A 26,177-nucleotide genomic window follows, 5' to 3' on the forward strand; every position below is an offset into this window, starting at 1 on the left:
TCAGATGAAAAACAGCCCAGTCGAAACCTAGTCATTAAAAATGTTTGTATGTACTAAAAAACGCTAATAAATATGGCTCGGTCAATGATGTTTTCAGCATTATAAATTTCCGCACACTAGGCTTCCTCAGTTACAATTCAATCAATCAAATAAACGTTATTCAGTTTTACATCGGAAATCCATAAAAGTTACACGGATACAGGTGCATAAAAACAGTAATACATTAAAACATGATTAAGAAGTCAAAACCTCTTACACAATTTATATAAATAAAAACCCACGAGCCACCGACCCAAACTTATTCGAGGCCTTAAAATGCAATGTACCAGAAAAGCATAACTTCCAAATGAAGTTACTTTAAACCGCGAGCTAGATCAGCTAAACCAATAAAACATAACGAGATCGTCCAATGTCTACACATCCATACAGGCCCTAGATTTCACAGAAGCTTTTAAAAACCCTACTATAAAAATAATGCAGTCCTCTTTCAGCAGTTGAAGATACATAAGGGCAGGACGGGCATGTCTAAAATTCATTCTTTTTAAAATGGGAAACAGAAAAGGCCTTCGGGGGTTTCATACAACTTACATAGAAACATAAAATGCAGCAGATCTTGCGGAGACTGTCCGTCGCAGCCGCAGGGAGCTAGCACTTGACCTCTGTTGTATCCCTTAGGCCTGGCTAACACGAGGTGATACAGGTTCATCCGGAACCTAGTTAATAAAAACTTCTTGTGTGTTGATAGAAACCCAATAAGATAAGGTTCCGTTGTCGGGGTTGTTTTGAGCATTAAAAGCATACGAACACTAGGTTTCAGCATCTCCTGCGCTTCCCTGTCCACTTTCCTTGAGGTCAAGAAGGCGACCCTGATTGATTCCATATCCTTCTTGACAATGGATTCAGGCTTACAAAATAAATCGCCGCGGCCTACCCCTTCCAAACTGCTTTTAATGTACTTAAGCCAAGGAATTCGGGCTGCATTGTCGAGAGACATACACTCTCTTAAAATTAAATGGTTGAGAGTTAAATCTTTATTCAGCCAGCACTTCAACCAAAAAAATAAGGGGCACAGTGCAAGGACATCGCTTAAGTAGGGAACCCCCAGTTCCTCATGGACTGCTAGGTTAGAGGTTCCACGCGGAACACACAATAGGCGCTTCAGAAAGTCATTCTCCTCCACCTGAAAGGGATCCGCAGCAGTATATCCCAGATTTCACTACCATAGGTAGCTATGGCCATGCTTTTGGCTTGATAGACTTTCAACATAGCTCCTGTTGGTTTCTTCCCTATTTTGGAGGCAAAATTAAAAATTGCCGCATTTACCTGGGCCAGGTCCCCCTTTTTCCTCGAGATTAAAGGACCCCATTTTAGTTGGTCATCAAAGAGAACCCCTAAATAGGAAAGTACGTTAGTACGGGGGATCTTAGCAGAGCCAACACTAAATTGGAAACTCTTTTTGGGATGTTGCCCCACTTTCATTACATAGGATTTGGAATTATTTATTGCCAAGTCCTGATCAGTCATGAATCTAGAAAATGCTATGAAAAGAGACTGCAAGCCCATTGCAGTTCTGGATATAAGGATGGCGTCGTCCACATATAGCAAGACGGGAATACCACGCCGCCTTACACATGGGTAATCAACTTAAGTTGCTCTTAGTACAGTCTCCAAATCATTGATGTAAAAATTAAACAAAAATGGAGCCAAAATGCATCCTTGCCATACTCCCCTCTTAATCTCAAGGTCCCTAGTGACCAGAAGGTCCTGAGAAAACCTGACATTAGCCTCAGTTGATTTATGCAGGTCCTCTAGGTAATTAACAATACTGTTATCCGCCCACATTGCCCTCATGGACTGCCACAATTTAACCCTATTAACGCAATCAAATGCGGAGGACAAGTCCATGAAGGCAAGGTAGATAGTGCCGGGGCGTGCAACAGTATATTTGCTCAGTGTCATAGATAGATTGAGACACTGAGCAACTGTAGAACGTCCCGACCGGAATCCATACTGTACATCGGACAGGATCTCATGCTCCTCCGCCCAAGTTGATAATCTCTGCAAAAGAATACGTCCTACCACCTTAACCACTGAGTCAATGAGGGAGATTGGCCTATAACAGTGGTACTGTTCCTGTCACCCTTCTTGAAAACAGGGACTATGGTGGAAGAGGCCTAAGACTGAGGACAGCCATTCTTTGACGCTGCGTTGAACACAGCCTCCAGTATCGGGGCCCAGAATGGAGGGTTGGACTTAAATAAGTCCGGAGGAATCCCATCTGGGCCCGGCGCTTTATTAATGGCTAGCCCTGCAATACCAGCCATAACCTCACCCTTTTCAAAAATTATTGCAGGGACATTTGTGTCCAGACTCTCTTGGAAACTATGCTCCTCTGTGATGTGTGAGTCTAAGCCCCCCCCACTTCCTGACCAAAAAGGGGTTGATTCACAACGTTCCAGAACCTGGAGCTGTTCCTCAGAGTGCTTGAATCAATCAGCTCCCTACACGTCTCCTCCTTCAGAGCACCCTTCCGTCTGACCAGAGCCAACATATATTCTTTACGACAAAAGCATACCTCAGTTTGAATTCTTGGTTTGGCTGACAGAGCTTCCCTCAGCTTCTTTGCCGCCTTGGAGCACTGAGAGTCAAACCATCTGGGGCCGTGAATGGCAGTTGTGATAGCCGGGACACTTAAGTTTTCGCCAACTTTATGCACTATTGATTTGTATGTGCCAATAATCTCATTAGGGGAGGAATCTGCAGTTGTACATAGTGCTAACTCGGGGGCACAGGATAAATTTACTTCGCTGTAAAATTTATCTGGGAAAATCTGAGACCATTTAAGTCTTCGCTTGACATCAGTCGGTCTCAGTGCACCCCTGGTTGAGACATCGCCAATTCATACTGATAACGGGCCCAACATGTGAACACATAGTGGGTTGTGGTCACTAAATTCACTCTCCATAATATTAAAACCATGAAATAAGGATTGCAATGGAGAGGAAATTAAAATAAAATCTATAAGCGACCCCCTACCATGCCCTTTAAAAGTTGGCACAGAAAATTTAATTTGCGGGGCAGTTAAGAACATCAAGGCCACCATGTCCAGTTCATTTATCATATTATTGAACAATTCCCCCTGGGCATGATGTTCAAAGTGGAACCCCCTCATACGGGGGCAACCCAACTCAAAAATACAAGATAGTATTGGGTTACCACAGGGATGTATGTTAAAATCACCAGAAACCAAAAGATTATGTAGAATAGGGCCAAAAGATTGTCTTATAAATGCTCCCACGGTGGTAATATTACAAGCACCATAAGGACAGGCCACTGAATTGTAGAAGTTAACGCCCCATCTAATGTCCCCCCTTTTGGCTGACAATGCCAGAATTCCTGGGTTTGTGGATGACACAACCTGAATCTGACAATCGACAGCCACAAATATGTACACAGCTAGGCCACCCTTGGGTCTTCCACTCACCGAAGGGGTGGCTGGGACAAAATAAGCCTTATAACCTTCCAAGAATAGGTCGCAATCCACTGACCAAGTTTCTTGAAGGCTAATTACCGGAAATTGCTTCACAAATCGGACCCACAATGGGTTTTGAAGCTTATTTGCCAGCCCTGCGATATTCCAAGATAAAAAGTTGTTGGGTTTCTCACCGGTGGGGCCCTCTAATGGTGACTGGGTAAGTACAACAGGCTCAATCTCGGAGGGCGTGGAGATCCAGTCAGTCACACTCCTCCAACCTGGTAAGGACAGAAAATCTGTTATTTAGTTCCAGTGAGGGATCGGCACCAGTCTGCCCATCTGTTACAAAGGATCAGTGGGCCGTAGAGGTAGGCTGTTGCCTAGGTGCTATTCTATTTGACCACCCACCTCAGGGAACTGACCTGGGTATATTATCAAACATATCCCTGTGAGGGACTGGTTTGTAAAAAAAAGCCCAGAGGAAAAACCCCGATACCAGATCCAGAGAAGGGAGCGAGGCAGATGTCCCTAGATAAGACCCTGCCCGCAGTGTGGGGGTTGTCAAAGTTTACAATAACACAGTCACCCGTGCCCATTTTTCGCGAGCTCCCAATCCAACTCACCCTGCGGGCCATAAGAATGTTTTTAGCCACACGGGCACCCAGAGTGGCATTATATGTGAACCAATGAGTTAGTTTATCAGCTGCCCATAGTTCTCGCTAGCCCCTTGGGGGAGGCAGGGAACACTCCCCAAAACCACTACGTAGGGGGTGGATTCCGGTGGGAGGTTGATAACTGGCAGACTCATTGGCTGTAACTCCCTTCTTTCTTGTAGGGGACTGACGAGTGCAAGCTGGAATATCAACACTACTAGGCATAATGTAGTTGGAGCTACTCTTATCTGTCACATCTTGGATTGCAGCTGAGCTCGCAGATGAACCTACTCCTTTACCTGATCCCCTGTTAGCTAATTGATCTCTACTAATATTTGCACTAACTGCTGGTGTGACCGGCGGCTTGCAACTAACCGTCCCCACTAGTTTTAATAATGTAGCTTCTACTGAGCTTATTTTCGGCAGAATAGGATCCAATAAGGTAGACATCATAGTTTCAAGCCTGCCCCAGAAGTTCCCATCCTGTGTGCCATCAGCGTACTGCCCTATCATCGTCTGGATCGTAGGGGTGGGGGAGCCCTCTTTGGAATCATTTACAGAGATGACAGGTAGCGTTTTCTTTCCAGTTGTTCTCGGAGCAGGTTTACTTGGTTACAATTATCATCGGCTCTTCCTTTTTTTGGAGGAGGGTTCATTAGTACGGGTTGGCCTCAATTTAGCTTTCTGCCCCCTGGTCATAACTTTAGGTTTACCAGGGCTGGATTCCTGGTCAGAAGATGAACAGGAGACTAGGTTTGTCACTGAACCCGGAACAACATAGGGGGACTGACTAAGCTGGGATGGGAATACATCATGGTTGGATACCACCAGAGATTCAGAGATTGCGGGAGTTAAAGACAGAGTACCTTGCGAAGGTTGGGGCTCAAGAGATAACCTTTGTTCAGTAAGCTTTATCTCATTAATGAGGGCTGGTTCTGCCCTCAATAAGAAGGCATCTAAGGTTCCAGCCACACTTTTACCTATACTTTCCTCTCTAGTTTCCGCAGGGTGATAAAGGACACTCTTATCTACTCCAAATCCCTTTTGGTTATTGACTCAAGATTGGTGTACAATTCCCCTCTTCTTAGACATTCAAAACCCCTCTTAATGTATCTGAGACAAGGTATGTGGTGAGCAAGGTCCAGATTCATACACTTTTTCAGCAATAGTCGATTCAATGATAATCCTTTACTCAACCAGATTTTCAACCAAAATGTTAAAGGGTCGGAGGGCCAGCATATCACTCAGGTAGGGCACTCCCAGTTCCTCATGCGCCACCATGTTTGATCTACCACACGGCACACCCAACAAGTGCTTCAGGAATGAGTTCTCGGCCACTTGTAGGATGTCTGTGGTAACATGCCCCCATATTTCACTGCCATAGGAGACCGTCGCGACACACTTAGCCTGGTATATTTTTAAAGGGCCGCGATCGGTCAGTTTGGCGGCAAAGAGCTGGTTAAAAATATTGATTCTGAACCATACTTTCCTCTTCAATGCGATACCTTTACTGATAATATAAAGCTAGAGCATAGGCAAATTCTGCTTCCCCTTATACAGCTATTTCCGATGTGTTATTTGCTAATAATTGGGTATGGAAATCTTTGTTTAATCCCGATGTTAAGGATCTCTCATACTAAGGTAATATTAGACTTGGTAGGATTACTTGTTGTGGACATTCAGTTTAAGCAAAATGTTTGTCAAGTTAAAATGATTGTTTCTCTTAATGGTCAACATTTATTAGGATGGAGGCTTCAAGGTTACTTTGGAACGACTTTATGTCCGTGCCAGGCTTCACTCATTTTGTGCTGTCACTTTCACCAACTATCTTCATCACAAGGAGAGGATACAGCCTCTTGGAAACCACCTAGAGGAAGGTGATAGCCATAAATGTTGTGGCATGTTGGAGTTATTCTATAGTACACTCTCTCGGTTTCAATGATTGGAGAGTCAGGGTACACTGAAGCATTGGTTTTGAGTATTCAATCACAGACGAAAGTCTGATCTGGCATGTGGATGTGTTCCATCAACAGTGTAATTTTATCCAGACTTTTCCACAGCTTGGGTAGGAGATGAAGTACTGGCCAGATGTACTCTCAGGCTGAGAGAAGGGAGGAATAGGAGCCCCATGGGTAAAGGTGAGGCAGCCGGGGATTTTGAGGTGGGGCGCATGAGCAAGCAGAAAAGAAAACGCTTAAGGTGATCATTTGGGAATAGCGGGAAAAAAGGCATGAGGAGTTATCAGCATCACTCCCGCAAGACTCAAACTGAGGTCCGCATAGGATGTCAGCTTGGCGTCCAACCGAAGACTAAGCTCTATGCACCGCTAAGCTCTATCCCAACTCCTACACCCAAAAGGATCAGAGTTATCCAACAAGTGATTTAACACTCAAAAGGTTTTAACAATGGATAAAAGGTGTATTTGCTACACCAAATATAGAGGTTTATGTCAAATAGCATACCAATCCTTCGAGTGACACAGAACTTTAGCTCACACCTCAATTAGAAGAGCTATCTCACAAGTAAAGACTTTAGATGGGCGAGTTATAAGATTCTTTAGATAGGCGAGACAGTCTGAAAGCGTCCAAACATCAGAGAGCCATCCTTTTCCCTACCCCGGTCAGCGGGCATTGGCTCTAGATAACAGAGTAATCTTTCAGGAGTTAACTTTGCAGGGATGCTCATCATGTCCATACTGTGGCACGGACCCTGCCACATTCCTACACATGACTTGGAATTGCATACGACTGCAAACGTACTGGAATCAGGTTGTGCAGTCTCTTGCGGTGTGAAAAGAGGTCTCCATAAAGCAGTACCAATTGGGTGTTCTTCCAACACTGAAAAAAGGGACACCGATACGGCATACATTTGCAACGCTGGGGCCTGGTTCTGGCAAAAGGGCGGATTGTGATCCATTGGACCCTCTCTACACAATGTAATAACGACCTGTACCGCTTTTGGGCATATTATTGGCAAGTATACCACAGCATCATACAGGGCTGTCCCATGACCCACTTCCATGCCAATCTGTGTGCAGTTATGGATCAGGGAAGTCCATGGGCAACTCAAGTACAGGAGGGATGTTACGGGTGCTGATTTTAAATAAGCAATTGCTATCATCTGTCTTTACTATTGCTCAACTTTTAAGGTATGATCAATGGTCAGGATTTAGATAAAAATGGATCATAAATTCAAAGCTGTAGGGATGAGGGGCCCTAAAAATAGGTTAGGCTAAAATCCTTAAGATGGCCCTGCACACAATAGAGCCAACATAAGGTTATACAGGTCCTGCAGACACTAGTTTTAAGCAGCACAGCTCTCAGTCAGATTACTCAAAACCTGTGGGCGTTAGTTTTTAGAGTGCAGAGCGATATGTCCGAGTTCATAAACTGTACTTGCTCAGGTCTGAATGTAAAGGATGTAGAAATAAATCGAAGAGCTACTGCTAAAGCGGTTTCCAATTTACAGATCTGGACATCTGACAGAAGAGCTATCCAGCAGATCACAAAAAATATGTCAGTTCGTCAAATTGCAAATCTTCCTTGCAAACTTAGGCTTAAGAACGGCTACTGAAGGGGACAAGCGTTACAACAAACAAATGATGGACGGAATGCTGACAATGCAGACATTCTCCCCCAGTCAAGAGATCTGGGTTAAATCCATCGTTCTTTTGCCCACTACACCACCCCAGTTTAGACATGGCCATATGCAAATCAGTCTTGACCCTGTGCCTCATGGGAACAGTCCAGCCCGAACTGCCAAGCCATGTCTTCCCTGGACCGGAATCAAGCATCCTAGGACCGGTTTCTGGCTATCAGCCGTCATCAGCCAGGATAGCTTGACTCCAGTGGCGTAGTGAGCACGGGTCCCGCGTCTGGGAATACCCATCCCACTTAGGGCGAAAAGCGTTACAACAAACAAATGATGGACGGAATGCTGACAATGCAGACATTCTCCCCCAGTCAAGAGATCTGGGTTAAATCCATCGTTCTTTTGCCCACTACACCACCCCAGTTTAGACATGGCCATATGCAAATCAGTCTTGACCCTGTGCCTCATGGGAACAGTCCAGCCCGAACTGCCAAGCCATGTCTTCCCTGGACCGGAATCAAGCATCCTAGGACCGGCTTCTGGCTATCAGCCGTCATCAGCCAGGATAGCTTGACTCCAGTGGCGTAGTGAGCACGGGTCCCACGTCTGGGAATACCCATGCAACTGAGGGGGACAAAGCATAAAGCGAGGTAGGAGGTGAGAAGGGCCAAACTACAGGGTCCATCCGAGTTACCCTGAGACCGCTTCAAATGGTATTGTATTGAAATTGCATTTTATATAGCGCTTACTACCCCTGACAAGGCTTCGAAGAACACGTCTATGTATACCACCTACATCACCATCTCCTGTTAAACACGAGCACACTCTACCATTCTTCTTCCTCCAACCATTCTTCTGTCCCCATACCTAGTGTCATCGCCATCGATTTCTATACCAATACTCTCTCTTATTGAACCAGGCTAGTTAATCGCTTCCTCAGTCAAGGATCCCTCCCAGCGGTCCTCAAAACAGGACAGGTTATCCCTCTTCAAAAAAAAAACCTCCGCAGATGCGAACGACCTCAACAACTTCCGCCCCATCACCAATCTCCCTTTTCTTTCAAAATTCACAGAAATATGTGTTGCAAAACAACTTTCCTAACACATTATGGACAATAATCTCCTTGACGTGTACCAGTCTTGCTTTATTCAAAATTGCAGCACTGAAACAGCCTTGCTGCAAGTGATCGATGATGCACGCATATACTCTATTCGGGGGAATCGTGCCTTCTGATTCTTCTTGACCTCTCTGCAGCCTTTGACACTGTTAATCACATCCTCCTCCTTAACACTCTTCAACAGAGAATGGGCATGGAAGGCACAGTGCTTAAATGGTTTGCCTCATTCCTCTCGGACAGATCCCAAATGATCAAGATTGCGAACAGTCTCTCGTCTCCACTGGTGGTTGGTCAAGGCGTCCCTCAAGGTTCTATCCTTGCACCCACTCTGTTTAATCTCTATCTGGAACCATTAGGGAACCTCCTAAGCAAATCTGGAATCCTTTACCATCTCTATGCGGATGACACCCAAATCTACCCCAAAGTGTCTTCCTCACAAGATCTCTCACTTCTCAACTCTATTGACAACTGGATGTTAGTTCGCCAACTCATTCTCAATCCCTCCAAAACTGAATTCCTCCTCCTATCTACCTCTCTCCCCCCGCCTCCTATTCAATCCTGGATGGATCAGCTGAATTTACTCAACAGTAAACCCATCATTGTCGACTGCGCTAAATCCCTAGGTGTCATACTTGACAAAAGACTCAACCTAATCTCTCACACATCAACGCCATTGCCAAGAACGCACGTTATCAGCTGCGCCTTCTGTGGGGGATTCGTCGGTTCTTCCCGGAGAAAGACCTAAAAACCTTGGTCCAATCGCTAGTTCTCTCTAGACTGGGTTAATGTAATTCTCTTCTGACTGGCCTACCCAAATCTCACCTCTCCCCCCTCAAATCCGTCCTCCATTGAGCAGCTCGCTTCATTTCAGGGTCCAAACTAAGTGACCACATCACTCCTATCCTGTCTTCTCTCCGATGGCTTCCCATCGAGGCAAGAACTATTTACAAAACGGCCTGCATCACCCACAAAGCCTTGCACACTTCCTCCCCTCGATATCTGGCAAACAAACTGAAATTTTCTGGAGGCTTGAGACATTCTCAGAATGCGGAAAAGTTTCTGCTTGAGCCCCCTTCCTTCAAAAGGGAACAATCGATGGCTCAATCGTTCTCAGGTAATGCGGTGAGAATCTGGAACTCACTTCCTCCATTTCTCGGTGCCACCACCTCCATCCGGATCTTCAAAGCAGACCTTAAATCTCTTCTATTCCAAAGACACTTTCAGAACTAATTCCTTCATTCTCAGACCGCGCCAGGAAGTTCGTTAGTCATTGTAAATTGCTGTGTATGATATTGTGTTCTTGCCTTCTATGTTTTCCCTACCGCCTCTTGCCTGCTGTGTTTGTTACTGTGTCCTGCTATTTTTGTAACGTTCTATTTTGTAACATTTCGCTCATGTAAGGTAGCTGGTTCTATTGTACAGAACTCTGACACCTTCGGGTAAAGTCCGCGCTTTATAAAAATGCATTAAATAAAATAAAAATAAACTCAAACACAGAAACGTTACACAGAATGCATATAAAAGACGTGGCAACTACGATATCGGTAGCAACTCCTTCTCCGGCTTTGGAACCCTCTCCGACTAGAATTAGGGTGAAGTAAATGCTTTTAAACAGACTGGTAAAACATTTCTCTTCTAATTCCAGGTCTCCTCCGGTACGGTCCGCCCTGCTTAGGTAAAGGTGAGCTTTAACACCCGCTCATTAAATTCAAGTGTGGAATTGACTCGATATCCATTACCGATCAATTCGCGTGATGTCCTAAAAGTTAGCGTGCATACTACCATCTCACAGACCTCCCCACTCACCAGCGGCTCTACCAGGGATCTCGCCAACTCCACAAGCAGAGAGAAGCCTGCACTAGACTTGTCAGCATGTGTACATAGCGCATGCGCATTAGTCCACATGTACGGCCCAACTTTGAAGCGCACGTGTGTAAACGCTGGCGCCATCTTTCAACAATGGCTCGTCTTATTCGTGGATCTAAAAGCCGTGCAAACTGTATGAGAAAGATGTATTGTCAACTTGTAAATAAAAAGTAAGATATAACAAAAAATTCAGGCCATTTCCCATCTAGTGAGTAGTTGACATAAATATGTAAACCTTTGTAAATATTCAAATGCCCTCAACAGTATTGAGTATCACGTGAAAAGTGTGACTTTCTGAGAAAGAAAAACAATCTACTCGGCTCTGGTAAGTTTGTTTTTGACGTACCATGGCCACCACCGAGTTTTACAACGGCAATGGTTAGGCCTTCTTTTGTGTTGATAAAATCAAGACTGCTGCGGTCAAGGGAATGTGTCGCAAACTTGACAACTACGTTGAAACTGAGCCACCATCCAGTGAGTTTAAATAACTTGTTTTCCTTTTAATTTAATGCAACGTGTACTATTCCTAATGACCAAAGACAATGATTATATCTAGAGAGAGTCCTGTGTACTGTTATGTATGCTAAAGACGGCATTTATGTGTTACCACTGATTTAAGTCCTTCGTCTGTCTCAATTGAAAAGAATGGCTCGAAAGTCTGATGACGCTCTTGACACCACTTGAAACCAACAAAGACTTGTTTCTCACGAGTAAGGAGGCTCATCTTATTTTCTATCTTTGTGATATATGTTGTGTTCAATCAGTCGGATAGAAGAGTGGGGTGAGACCTGAGGTCGAAAGAATAGTTCATGTCGTTTGGCGACTTAGTATTCCTGTTCAGGTCAGGCAGAGACTAGCCTTGCAGAACTCTGCTTGTTAATGCTAAATAGTGGCCACGTACAGGTCAGGCAGTGAGATTTGTTTTTGTTGTTGCACTATTGAACACCTTATGCATCACAAAGTTCTTGCCTGTCCCTAAGTTGGCCACCACTCGCGACTCACTCGCCGTGCATGCGCAATCCACTTTGGCTGTCCAGTGTTTATGAGATTCTGTGCGCGAGAGTGCCGGTTGATGACGTTGAGGGCGTCGCACTGAGGTAAAGGAAAAAAAGCAGCGCGAAAGCGGCCGGAGAAAAAGCAGGGAGTGGAACCCGTGCCGCGCAGCATCCGTTGCCATCCTCCATCCAATGGCGGACATCCAGGTGAGCCCCTCCGCCAGGGTACCTCACGTACTGTCCCAACTGCTTCGCTGTGCCATCGCGGCCGGGCAGACCGGATCGTACCGTGAGGAGGGGGGTGCAGCCGGGGCTCGCAGTTTCAGGGAGTCTGCGGGATTCACTCCTGCCTAGAAGGTGCCCTCGGCCCCGATGAAAGGGTCTCTCTCCCCTGAGCGTGGCTTATTTTGGAGCTGGTCGCGCGCTCGGTGCCGTTAGTCGTGAGGACTGGGGGGCGCGAGCCGCCACCCGTGGCTGGAGGTCCTCGCAGGGCCCGAGGCCCTGTAGTGGGGACGGGGTTGTTAAGGGTCCATGGGCCGTGGGGTACCGTTCATGGCTGTGGCGAGAGATGTCTTTGGGGTGAATGAGGCTCGTGTAGTTGGCGAAGAGTGGGGGTGTTAGAAGGGGGGAGATGGGTGTTTAGTCTGAAGGGGGCCGTGTAGTGCGCCTCACTGGCGGTTAGTGATATTACTGGGGTTGGCAGAAAGATTGAAATGGAGCAGTGGGTTGAAGAAAGTGAGGTTTTGGGGTTGGCAAGAGATCATTGGGGGATATCTGATCTGAGGACGAGGTCTTTTCAGTGGATGGGAGGAGGGTGGCTGAATAGGGAAAGGACGAGGTCCTTTCAGTGGATGGGAGGAGGGTGGCTGAATAGGGAAAGGCAGGCAGTGTGAGACTGTCAGTGGGACCCAGGGTGGAGAGAGTTTCACATTATATACAGGGAGTGAGGTATAGTATAAACCGGCTGTTGGGGGCTAATACGACTGGGGGGTGGGGCAATCGCAAGTTATGCCCATACAACCATGATTACTCTTCATGTGCCCCTTCTGGTGCACCGTGCCCCCCAACCACCATCGAGTGAACCGGCGGCTAGCTTAGGGAGTTAAAGCGCGCCAGGTACGTTAGCATACTAACCAGTCTCGTACAGCGCATTCAGTCTAGTCCATACATGCAAACGTTATTGGATTAGTTGTCCAGCTACGAGCTCTAACGAGTGAGATGCTGCGATGGCCCGTTTATTTCAGGCGTTGGGATTGATTCAAACATTTGTTCGTCTTGCTGATGTAGTGCTTCTCAGTTACATTGGGTAAATAGTGCTTCATGCACACGGCCGCGCCGAAGTGCAGCCCAGGCGTTGAACTGTATGTCCTTGCATTGTAGCACGAAGCCAAACTTTAGGGAGAATTAATTTGTGCTGTTCAATATATCTGCCCTTTTACGGGACTTTAAATACACCACCCTTATTTTAGGGTAATACGTTGTTGGCGGAAGTTTGTTTTGGCAGAGAGCCGTCCAAAATGTAAACAAAAAACAATACCGTTGCCGCAGTAACTCACAAAACGAATATTGAACATTGTAACACGAAGGACCAACTTTAATGCGCCCCAACTACATTTTTCGTGAGGTTTTTTCCACTCTACATCCATAAGTTGTTCTATGCTTCTTATTTTACATCCCACCCCCGTTTGTAAATACCATTCCTCCTGCGGCTTTATCTTGCAGTGCACACTTGTTCGGAACTCGATGATAAGAAGTGCGCTATTGTTTTGTCTCACAGGCATCGCCATCAGAACCTGAAATTCTAAACGACACCGCAGACGACTCCAACCATGACCCCCACTTTGAACCGATCGTTTCATTGCCAGAACAAGATATCAAAACTCTCGAAGAAGACGAAGAAGAACTTTTTAAGATGTGAGTAGTCTTTACTTGTCAACATTCACAGACTGACACTTACATTAATGCTTGCATACCGTTCCATGTTGCATTTTTCTCGCACTAGTTCTCTATATTTTAATTCTTGTCACTTTGTTGTCGCGCTTTTACCCTTTTCTTGGGTAACTGTTATGGGGCCGTCGACCTGTTGTACCGGTCTGCCTTACTGTGAGGGCATAAACTCCTCCTCATCAAATGTCAGTTTATGTATCGCCTATTTTTTAGGCCGCGCCTACCCAACAGCAAGTAGTTAACATAATTACTTCAGGCCACCCTTTCCCCAATATTTATTGGCTTTGTCGCTTATTTGCTTGCTTTTAATTCAACGGATAGCTGTGGGGTCCTTGTTTGCTCCTTCCTTGGAGCATACATAACCTTTTTACTTTTATCCGCCCACACTTGGCCCCACTCAAACTCCTACTCTCCCTTCCTCATGCTGCTTTTCTCTTGGTTCGGTAAAACAAAAATGGCACCGGCACGACGTGCGTACAAAATGGGCCACGGCGTCATATCTTTATTTTTCTATTGTTTAGACTGTACAGCATCAGTTGGAAAGCGGCCACGGCATAGCTAATGGGCCTCAAATGTGACACCTATTGGTTTTGACAATGCTTATTTCACCATGTGCTAGACTACAGTTACATTTACTCACTATAAACGTTAAATCCCTTAGTCTAGCGTTTATAAAAGTGTAGTTTTTTGTGAGTTTTTTTTACTTCCTTTGGTTTGTTTAGCTGGTGTCATACAGCTATTTGTTTCAAATATAGCATCGGTTCTTAATCGTAGGCCAGTATATATTAGCAGGTTAAAGTTTTTGGGGTGGGGGTAGGAGGGCAATCGCAGATGGCTTCCGCGGCACTCCGCGGAGCTCCCATGAGTAGGCATTGTGAGAATGAGCTATGCCGTGCACTAGAAGTTCTTAAAGCGCAGAGCCTAATGACCACTGCCGTTTTTCGTTTCATTACAGCAATTGGCTATGTAAGTCCAGGCGTTTTAATGGTAAAATGCGAATTGAGTACAAATCTGTAGAGCATCTCACTGATAGCAGAGTGCACGATCGCCTGGTGTGTAAATCTAGGCAAACTAATAGCCTAGTGGGACCACTCCAAACCAGGTCTTCAAATTCTTGCACAATTCAACAAGTAAGGTGGAGGCTATATTGTGTAGCAATAGATCGTTACACGCTTTAGTAGCAATGTTGAATGCTCAACTGCCGTATCTGGTTTTCGGTATGCATGCAATTTGTGCAAGTAGGACTCCAGACGAGCTTAGATGTCTAGGTTTGTGAAAACAGATTCAATTGTCTAGGTATTCAGGACCAGTGTTACATTGTGTCTTGAAAGTGTGAGTGGTGACTTTGAATTTTGCTCATTTGTGAATGGAGAGCTCCTTCAGTTGAGTGATTCTGGCTGAGTTCTCAATGGTTTGCAGCCTTCTGGTGAGCTCCCTCTATCCTGGCATAGAGGATGTTTCCGGAGTCCAGCTTTTTTGAGACCGGGGCACGTGATTGTTTTCAGGGTGCTGATTGAGGACCATTTGAAGATCTTCCTCGGCATCTTCAGAGTATGGAAGCATAATGGGATGACGACATTGACCTGGCCAGTCATGCTGTTTGCTTTCAATGATCCTGAGGTTCTTGGCGTGGGTTAGGTTTTCGGTCCTAGCTCTGTTGGCCTCCAAGTGGAGTCTCAAGGTGATGATCTTTTCTTGCAGACCACGCTTTTGGTTTTGTTGATGATTAGCTTTAGATGGGTGGTCTTCATGCAGTGGCCGATTGCAGGCATTGAACTTGTAGATGTGGCAGCTTGTCGTCATAAATAAATAAAAAAAAATATTATCCTTTGACAGTGATGTGACTAGGACTTTCAACCTAGTCTTTTCTTTCTGGTTTCAGACACCATGTTGTAGCAACATGGCATTGTCATGGCTTGTTATTTTTTCTTCCTTGCGTGATCATAAAGTACTTGCCACTGCTAATATAAAGGGCTAGTTCCCGTTGTCAGTAAAAGTGCGAGCAACACAGCACCGAGTGGGCATTTTAAAGGAGCACACAAGGAAGATAAATGTAAAACTCGTGCAATCTCATGGAGTGCTTAACTAAAGAGAAGAAAGGTCCCTGAAATTGACAGTGGAAGGCATTCAATCAAAGGGTCGGTAAAGATTGTATGCTTCAGTGGAGTGATGAACACAAGGAGTGACCATGCTACCAACCAATGGTAACCCGTACTGTAAACCCCTCTAAGATGTTGGTAAGACCAGAATAGGTCTTTTGCACCCAAGCTGCTTACTGTCTAATAGGTAGAGAAAATAATGAGCTGTCCTTGCTGTGTGTAGATCAATGTGCTATTAAAAATTGGATTTGCAAGTATTTTACATTAAATGAAATTGCTGAAGACCGAACAAACAGTATATTTTGTGGTTTACAAATCAGATGCCCTCCTTAAATTGACTGCCAGTGTATCCTTATTTGGTGACACTAATTGTGATTCTTTTCTGAAGGCGAGCAAAGCTATTTCGATTTGCATCAGAAAATGATCCTCCAGAGTGGAAGGAAAGAGGCACAGGTGACGTAAAACTGCTTAAGCACAGAGAGAGAGAAACAATCCGTCTTTTGATGAGGCGAGATAAAACACTGAAGATCTGTGCTAACCATTACCGTAAGTGCCTTATGTTTATAATTGATCTTACTTTGGTCCTTCTCGTGCAGTGGTTGTTACGAACAGTGTTGTATATGAACTTCGCTTTCGATTTTTGTCAAGATTAAAAAGTTTTGCTTTGTGCCATCATAAGTGTTTTTCATAATGTTATGATGCCTATTTGGTCACCAGTTTAGCTATTTTCATTCACTTGTGAGTAGGGTGATAACGCTTTTCCAGGTCATTAAGTAGCTTCTGAGGTTCTCGACTCCTTGCTGATTGGCAGTGATGACTGTCATGTAAATTTAGTCTCAATTGGTTTCTCTTGTTTCCCTAGTTGTACTGGTTCAAATGTATTTTTTGGTTGCCGCTGATTTCTTTACCCAGTGCTATTTAACATTTGCCTTTCTGCTATCAGTTATACTTATTTTCTCATTTGTTAGTCACACCTCAGATGGAGCTGAAGCCAAATGCAGGTAGTGACCGGGCATGGGTCTGGAATACATATGCTGATTACGCAGATGAAGCACCTAAACCTGAACTGTTGGCTATACGATTTTTAAATGCAGAAAGTAAGTAACAAAGTAAGAAGGAAAAATATTGTGTAATGTTTCTATTTGGAATCGGTAATGTAGTTCAAAGATGTCCCTTGTAAGTCTGCTCAGCTGTATCTTGTTGGCTTTTACGTCTAAGCTCAGCTGTAAATTCTTGGCTTAGCCGCCTAGGATTTAGGTGTTATAAGATGTAAATAATTCACTGCCTTTTTAGTACTATTTGTACCTATGTGCTCTATTTTCCAATTTAGATTACATTCAGTTACTTTGTGCAACTAACGTGTGGCATGTGTATTTGATATCCTTTTCTTTTGTTCTCAGATGCTCAGAAATTTAAAGCAAAATTTGATGAATGCAAAAATGAAGTAAAGAGCAAGGACCCAAAAGGTAACTTATTTCACTTTCATGCTAAAATCACTGAGTAGTTACATTTAAAGACATTTATCCAACCTAGGCTTGTTTTTTATTTTTGTTTTACTTTTCCAACCGGTTTTATTCAAGAAAGCCCTAGAACGGTTAGTTGGCATTTTGCAGATTCACTCTGTGCCTGACTGCAGCCTTCAGTCCTGGTGCTTTTTCGATCTGCTAGAAAAACATTCCATGATCTTGCATACGTCTTCCCTATCCTCCTGGGGAATTCTACTCCTGATCTTGGAACATTTAACGATCTCGTACTAAAAGATTTCTTACTAGTCTCTAAATGAGTTTGGGCTGAGTAGATCTTCGTGGAAGATTGTTCATGGGTGCTCTGCTAGGATTACACATGCCCCTGTCAATCACAGCATTCGTTTGTCTGTATTGGAGAGCTACAGTTGGGGTATCGGACTCATTTGAAGTGTTGGGAAACCACCAGATGTGGAACTCTTTCCACATCTGGTGGTTTCCCAACACTTCAAATGAAATTCCACTTGCGTGAACCCAGTTCAACTCCTTGAGCTGGGTTCACGCAAGTGGAATTTAATTTGTGCTCCCTCCCTACTCCTAGTTCTGACACCCATTGGAAAATTCTTTCATGAATTGGGCAGTTGTGCTCTGGTTAGCTGCTGTTCTACTATACAACCTCACTCAAACAGATTAATTTAGGCATGTACGCGCAAGCATTTCTGTCCTGCTGCTCCATGGTGGTTGGCAACAACTCCCCCTTTCTTGTTGTGGGGTTCCTTCTAACTTTGAGTGGGAAGAGGGAGCCGTGGACCCCAAAAAGGCTAGACAAGTGGTTCTTTGTTTCTCCGAAGGACATGAGAGTAAGTGTTGCCTCCAGCATCGTTTCTTCTCTTTCAAGAGCTTGGTTTCGCCATGTTGTGTATGTGAGGCTCCACATGTACGTGGAAATAAGATTCATCTGAAAACTACGTTTTGTCATCACCTTTTAATTTGATAGCCTCCATGCATTGTATGCACAAAGCAGTACTTTTTGTAATTGTTCTGCAGCAGGTTATAAAAAAAAATGAATTTATTGCTTTTCTCATCGCACAAATGTCAAACCTGTTAAAGTGGGGTTGATTAGTTCTGATGTAAGTCTTAAACTGTACATTTCTATTTCCTGCAGACCTGGGTAAAATCAATACTGCTGATAAAATTGCAGAGAAACTGGAAGAGTTGTCTGTAAAGGAGAAAACTGTGTTGCCTGTAGAAGAAAAAAATCAAACTCCCAAGAAGGAAACGACCAATGAAGAGAGTAAGGGCGAAAGTAAGGAAAGCATTGAGCCTGAGAAGAATGAAACCAGTGAAGAGAAATCAGAAGAAAAGCAATAAGTGATCTTGCACCTTGTTCCTTACTAATATTTTTTTATATATAAGGGACTTGAGAAAAACTGATTCAAACATTCGGGTTATTTTTTTTTCTAAGCTTTCGCCCTTTGGAATATCAGCAGTTCATTCCCCAGTCATGAAAATGTACTGTGCTAGCTTTCTTTTCCATAGTGGAAACACTTATTTATAGTCATCCAAGAGAATGAATAAATACACTTGAAAATGGCATCAAAGGATAGAACTGTGTTCTAACTTGCTGTACCACAAATCTTATGACCAACTGTACAACGTTCTTTTTTTTTTTTTTTTTTTTTTTTTTTTTTTTTTATGCTCACATTTGTGGCATTACTTGTTGCAGCTACACGTAACTAAACCAATGGAACTATCAAAGTTCTGAGAAAAAGAATAGACTTGGGTGGTAGCTTGCAGTCCTTCAGACATGAGACTGGTGCGTGTACCATAAGCAAGGTCTCAGCTAGGTAACTGGGGTTAAATTTAGACTGCCATTATAGAGATTTTGTTCACTGGGAGCTGTCCCAACTTATCTGCATGCCCCTGGAGGTCTGATTTCATCAGTCAGCAGCATTCATCTGTCTTGCCACTGGTGCATGTTATACTTCAGGTGTGTTAAGTAGTTACACTGGTCATTTGACCAGTCTCTCACAAAATTTAGCGCACTTCTAGTTTTAGCCCACTGTAACCTAAGCTTTTTTTATTTGCATCATATCTGTGGAAGAACGAACTACATCAAACGTTGTTTTAGTGTACAATTGGTCCCTTTAAGCAACTGAAGCTCACAAGTGCAATGATTGTTGCATGTGATCGTCATACACCAGTCTTTCTAGTCTACCTTTTCAGCTGTAATGGGTGTCAGAGCAACTAAAGAACCACGATTGGGAAAGCCACTGTGCAGATGTGGGTAGAGGAGTACTAATGGTTGAACACGAGCATTTGGTGCTCACTAATAACTAGACGTTTTTGTTCTGTTACCCACCTACTCTATTCAGGGGAGACGGGAGGTTGACTTCAGCTTTCATCAATGGAGTATGCATCTGAAATTGTAACCATACATATGTTTTGTATGCTGAAATGTTCTCATATTAAATGTATATTGGTTTAGTTCTGGCACAATTAGAAGTTGCTTCTACAAATCGTTCCTAATTTTGCGAAAATAGAATTTATTTGGGATCTCAAAGTTGCATTTTTAATTCTTTAATACAAAGATGTGTGCAGCATGTCTAAGTTCTCTTGTAGAGAACTAGCCTGCAAGCCAGCTTAATGGCATTTTAACCCCAAGCAAAGATTCCAGAGGGAAGCTTTTTTCCTCGAGTGAGCGTTCATTAACATCTGACCTTTGTGCCTTTCGCCCTTGAGTAAAGGTATTTGGCGTCACAGACCCTAAAAGCCTTTTTTTCAGGCGTTTGCTCACTTGAGATTGTGGTTGCTACAAAGTTTTGAAATTCTACATTCAAAGTACTTGTGCAGATCTGTACTCCACACTCCCTTGTGTACTGGGACTTGCGAGAATTGATGTGCGATGAAGATGTGTGGGTTGTGATGGTTTGTGCACTTATGTTTACTAGAGTTCTTAAATCTCCTATGGCCTCACATTTCGCACCTAGAGTATTCTATACTTCTTGCTTTAATTTTAGGGAGTTGGCAAAGGGTGTCCGTTAACTTACAGCCTATTGCATTGTGTAGTCATCCTGGGCTCTTGTGAATGGTCACGTTTTCCCCCCCTCTAACAGTACTTTGGACGTGATGTGGAATATAGTTCGAGCACCAGTTGTAAAGTTGGGTAGCTCTAAATTGTGATATGTGCTGTATAGTTGTTCCAGGGGGTTCCCAATGTTTCTGAATGTTGCCTGATAGATATAAAGTTCTATCCGGAATGTGCAGCCACTTGTAAATGTACATGCGTTTTTGTTTGTTTATTTGAACACATGGGAGTGTCTGTGGAGTCACGTTTGCAGGGATGCAACATCTCAACTGAAAAGCTGATTTCAAAACAATAAAAACATTTTCAGGTGTTGGGCAGTGTTTAATTCTGTACAAGTGCCTTAAAATGTGATTTCTGTTTCCATGCACTTAGTTCACCAGTGTTGCTGTCTATTTTACCTAGACTAAAGATGAAAGCACCCTTGTTGCTACCTGTTTTTTTTTTTTTCTTGTTACGTTGGACCTGGTTTTGAAATTTTAAGTAATGGATATTTTGCATAGTATCCTGGTCATAAGTAGCAAATGTATTGTATTAGTGCCACATCTGTACATGGTGGTTACAATTTTGTATATTCTCCTCAACCTCTTTGGTGGGCAAAGGGGTCAGTGCTAAACAGCATTTTGGCTGTTTGTCATGAAGAAAAATGGCAATTTGAAACCCTTGATTGGGCCTTATTTTTTTTTCTTTTCCTCCTGCGGTTGCGTTTGTCCCCCTCCGTTTTCTATCTCCCATTAACTGCAAAAAGTGTTGAATGGCATGGCTGTCATGCATTGAGGAAGAGCGGAATCTGTCACAAGGTGCAATGTTTATAGTGAAAGTGTTTCAACAATCAAAACAAGTTAAGAACAGTAAACTAATTCATGAAGTCACATTCTTACCCATCTCACCTACTGCTTCTGCTAAGCAGTCTCCCGGTGATTGTACTTGGAATTATTGTTACTTTTATTTGTCAGCCCGGAAACTCCAGTATTAGTTTCCTCCTTGCGACCCCTGCCATGATTTGGATCATCTCCCTCATCTCACTTGTTACTTAGAGGTGAATCCCACCCTTGAGACAGGAAAATCAGGAGTACCAAAAATGCTACCTCTGTCAACCCTATATTGGATGCCATAACTGGTCTGGCATTCCCAGCAGCTTCCTGGTTTCCTTCTCTTCAGTCTCAACGGTGCGGAGGATGTCAGGAGAATGAGGTCCCTGCCCAACTTAGGTGTTGTGCGTTTTGGCGGTGGGACAGAGCTGCAGGAGATTGGAAGGATGCTTTGCCATGAGGTGTTCTCTTGGTACAATTGTTTATACACTGAGACCCTTAGCATGTATGTAGGGATGACCTCTCCTTAGTATGTGCTGGCTTAGTATATTGATCGTTCAGTGACTGTGCAAGCTTATTCTTTTCAGTTGGTCAGTGTCTAAGTTTTTGACAATCCCCCGGGGCTATAGATTCCGCATTCCTATGTAAGTGTTGGAGCATGGAGTTTTTCTGGGGAATGCAATTTAGAGACCACTTTCAGTAATATTTTGATTGGCATTATGCTCTTTGGGACTGTTAATAGTGGAAGACTTAGGAGCTGAAGGCTTGATATGTGTTCTGTTGATTTGTAAGGAAATGTGTAGAAAAAAGGAGGCCCATTTCTCCAACCTGTTCCTCCTGATCAGCAAAAGAGACCAGGCACAAGTGAGGAGATAAAAGATTATCCTGATTACTTAAGTATCTTTGAGTGGGACGAAATCATTGGACTGTATTTTGATGCACCTAGCTCTGAAAGGAAACTATATTTCAGAGTATACTCTGTCACGGGAAAGGGAGAATACGGTCTTTCCTGCTGTTGAAACCCGTAACTTCTGAATGCAACAATTTCCGAAGACTCCATAGAGGCATGCCAATTGATTGTATATTGAAGATGGTGATGCTGGAATGGAAGGATCTGGTCAATATCACTCTTCTGTGTTCTTTATGTCCCCTTGGAATACACGAAGTACAAACTGCCTGACTGTACATGTGGATTCAGTAGATTCCAGGCTGATAGTGGGGGTTCTAAATGGCAGATAACATACAACGGCTCGAACTGAAAAGATGGTGCTACACTTTTCATATGGTATTTTGTGCAGCTTTATATGGAGTATATGCACATATTGCCAGTTTCAGACTTATTTAAAGCAGTCCATGGGGGTGCAGGGTGTTCTGCTGTGCTATAGGAAGCAAAAAGTTGTCCATCTTTTGATTTGGGGTGTGCACTTAGTAACTGGAACCTTTTTATATGTACGTTGGTTAGGTGGGTGGTGTGAAATACCGTTGCTCTTCAAAAGTCTGCAGCTCTATGAATGCTGTTAGAAGGATCTTTGTATTTTGGGTATGGATTGGAAGATAAATTGCACAGCATGTGTAAGGGGACCAAGCACTCTTCCTAATTTAGGAGTCCTCAGAGATATGTGAATCTTTTGCGGCATCATTTGTTCAGACTGCCACCAAGAAGACGACCACTGCAACTGTTTTCTAAGTTTCAAATGACATCCTTTGCTAGATGACTTACTAAACAGCCTTTAACCTGACTGTCGTGACCAAAACAGACATTGGAGGTGGATGGTCCAATTAAAAATTATCTGGGCGGCTGGAAACATTGACTTTGTCATCTATTCAAGACCACTGACTTATTGTCAGTGAAATTGCGCTCCCACCTCCCATCGAGTGAGGCCCTGCACTCTTGAGTGTTGGTGTTTTAGGCCCTTCTCCACCCGCAGGCTATACCTGCGCCTCATCCCTGGTGGTCCAGTGGACCTCTCGCTCAGTTTTTCTGCTTGCTTTTTCTTTTCACCTTTCCTTTCACCCTTTTACATTCTCACTTTCCGTCCTCCTTTTCACTTTTACTGTTGTCGCTCAACTCTTTATTCTGTGCATTTTTTTTTTTTTTCCCTGCCGCTGCTGCCCTGCCAAACCAGTTTTCCCCTCCCACCTGTCCAGCCCTCCCTTACCCCTACTTAAGCCCTTCTGCGACCCGCACCAGGAACCCTGGACCTCCGAACCGCCAACTCTACAACCCAGCGGCACTCTATGTACTCAACCCAGGTCGTAACAACAACTGCAAGCTAGCATCACCAGCTGACACCCACGGACACTTCAGCTGTCCCTGCTGCCGCCACTCCTGCAGCACCGCCAAGACCACAGATCCAACATAACCTGCCCGCAACAACGTAACACCGCCAAAGACCCTGCAATGCATCCTCCTTGTCCGATCCCTCCACAAACTCTCCACTGAAATCTGGGACCTCCTCGATAGCACCAGCCCGGATGTCTCATGCTTCACTGAAGCCTGGACCACCACCACCTTGGGACCTGACATCGCCGTCGCCATTCCCCAAGGATGCAAGATCTCCCGGAAGGACCGTCCTGGGGAGGTGGGGGGGATTCGCAATCGTCCTCAAATCCACCCTCCGACTGAGCACACTTTCTGACAAACCTACAGACCTAATGAAAGACACCTCCCCCACACAGCAGACCATTCACCAACTCCATCATGGACAGCATCACCCAGCAGGCCATCGCGTCCACCAACTACACCTTGCTGGGAGACCTCCACAACCAACAAGACCCCAACACCACATCCCTCCTGGACAACCTCCACAACATCGGACTCTGCCAGAACGTGACTGAGCCCATGCACTCAGCAGGACACACCCTCGACCCCCCCCATCTTCACCACAGGATACTGACTTTCAGTCACACCACCGAACTCTGGACAGATCATCGCTGCATCCATTTCAACTTCAGAGCACCCAACATCCACATTAACCCAGCACCTGCTCCCACTCAGAAATTGGACTAAAATCACCAACGACCGTCTCGCCACCTCACTCTGCAACTCTGCACCTTGCACAGATGGATCTCCAACTGCGCCAACTCCATAGCACCCCCCGGCCCCCCTTCCGAAGAACAATACGCAGCCAGGAAAGCCAGCTGGTTCACCACCGAACTCCGAGCATCCAGACGCACACACTGCCTCCTCAAAGCCCCTGAGGAACTCAAAATCTACAGAAGCCCACAACCTCTTCAGAGCCACCAACAATGCCGACCTCCAACTCATCAGAAATGCAAGAAAGAACGCAATCTAAGACCATCTCCAAGCACGCGCACAACAGCAAAGAACTCTTCAGCATCATCAAGGGGTTTGCCAACCCCTCAGCGAGTCTACAGACATCCCTCCCTCACAAGACCTCTGCAACAAACTCAGCACTTTCTTCCACCACAAAATCAAGAACATTTACGACAATTTCATTGAAGACAGCCAACACACAGAACCTCACCAACCATCCCGACACCTTTAAGCCAACGATAGGCAGCCCTCACCGCTGAAGATGAGGTCAATCCACTCTGGGGCACCCACGGACCCCTGCCCCCCACCACATCTTCAACAGAGCCGCCAACACCATTGCCCCCAGGCTGCGCTGCACCAATAACCACTCCCTCACGAACACCTCCTTCCCCTACGACTGGAAGCATGCTGAGATAAACCCCCTCCTGAAGAAACCCTTGGCGGACCCCACTGACCTAAGAACTACAGACCCATCTCCCTGCTCTCGTTCTCAGCGTAAGTAATCGAGAGCCATCAACAGCCAACTTGCCATCTTCATCGAAGAGCACAACATCCTTGACTCCTCCCAATCTGGTTTCAGAAAGAACCACAGTACAGAAACTGCCTTCCTTGCCGCAACAGTTGACATCTGCTCCCTCCTGGGCAGAGGACAGTAGCCCTTAGTCTCGACCTTTCAGCGGCCTTCGACAGTCTCTCACCGCTCCCTAACTCGCAGACTTCACGGTGCAGGGATCTGGAACTAGGCCCTCGACTGGATCCGCTCCTTCCTCTCGGCAGAACGCAGTGGGTCAGACTCCCTCCCTTCCTCTCGGACCCCACACCGACCACATGCGGAGTCCCCCAAGGATCCTCCCTCACCCCTACGTTGTTCAACATCTACATGGCTCCGCTCGCCTCCATCGTCGGAACCCACAGACTCAACATTGTTTCATACACAGACAACACCCAACTGATCTTCTCCTTATCCAACGAACCCAATGCAGCCAAACACAACTTTCAAGAAGGCATGGAAGCAGTCGCCAAATGGATGAAAAGCAGCTGTCTACAACTCAACATGGATAAAACAGAAGTACTTATCATGGGCCGACGCCTAGAACGACACCTGGTGTTCCTGACACTTGGTGGCCCCCTACCTTTGGAAGCCTGGCCTCCGGACCACGCGTGCAACCTCTGAATCATCCTAGACTCCAAACTCAAAAGGGACCGCCAGATCAACTCTGTTGCATCCTCCTTCTTCCACACCCTCCGCAAGACCTTCAAATGGATCCCCCTCAAACACAAAGACCGTCACATGCCCTCGTCACCAGCGGACTTGAATATGGCAACACACTCTAGGCCGGAATCAACAGAAACCTCACCCGCAAACTTCAAAACATCCAGAACCACACCGTCAGACTAATCCTCAACCTGCCTCGACACTGCCCCATCCAGCACCTGCACACACTCCACTGCCTCCCCATCGAGGCAAGAATCACCATCAAGATTCTCACCCCCCAAGGGCCCTATGATTAGCCCAGCTCTCCCACGCTGTAGTCCCTCGCACCAGGAACTCCAGATCGGGAGGCTGTGCCTCCTTCCTTGTGGCCAGAGCTTAGAACGCCCTCCCGCTCCACCTCAGACAGACATCACTCCCCAACTTGACTAGGGACCTCAAGACATGGCTCTTAGATGGACCTCCTCCTTGATGGACAGGAGCCTGTGCCTCCCACAATTCCCCCCCCCCTCGCCCCCCCCGCGCCTTGAGTCCCTTTCTAGTGAGTAGTCGCGCTCAACAAACCCATGACTGATTGAAGATGT

At 45.1% G+C, this 26,177-nt stretch overlaps 2 protein-coding genes and 1 non-coding gene across 4 annotated transcripts in view; 2 read left to right on the forward strand and 1 right to left on the reverse strand.

Annotated features, from left to right (window-relative positions):
- Positions 1 to 10,768, reverse strand: part of TRMT2A (tRNA methyltransferase 2A) — a 144,163-nt gene extending 133,395 nt beyond the window's left edge. For both annotated transcript variants that reach the window (XM_085634180.1, XM_085634181.1), the window contains exon 1: positions 10,643 to 10,768. The gene's annotated coding sequence lies outside the window, so the exon portion shown is untranslated. The remainder of the gene's footprint in view (positions 1 to 10,642) is intronic.
- A 961-nt stretch (positions 10,769 to 11,729) lies between these two features.
- Positions 11,730 to 20,606, forward strand: RANBP1 (RAN binding protein 1). Its single transcript, XM_085634182.1, has 6 exons — positions 11,730 to 11,904; positions 13,475 to 13,611; positions 16,132 to 16,289; positions 16,712 to 16,840; positions 17,144 to 17,209; positions 18,372 to 20,606. Exons 1-6 carry the CDS (start codon positions 11,890 to 11,892, stop codon positions 18,575 to 18,577), a joined length of 711 nt encoding a protein of 236 aa, XP_085490308.1. The 5' UTR covers positions 11,730 to 11,889; the 3' UTR covers positions 18,578 to 20,606.
- LOC146783235 (small nucleolar RNA SNORA77) lies at positions 17,353 to 17,486 on the forward strand. The gene has a single exon (XR_014971459.1). It is a non-coding gene; the product is annotated as a small nucleolar RNA SNORA77 (small nucleolar RNA).
- Positions 20,607 to 26,177: the final 5,571 nt, after the last annotated feature.

This window comes from Triturus cristatus, chromosome 11 (genome assembly GCF_964204655.1).
Source record: "Triturus cristatus chromosome 11, aTriCri1.1, whole genome shotgun sequence".
Lineage (NCBI taxonomy): Eukaryota > Metazoa > Chordata > Amphibia > Caudata > Salamandridae > Triturus > Triturus cristatus.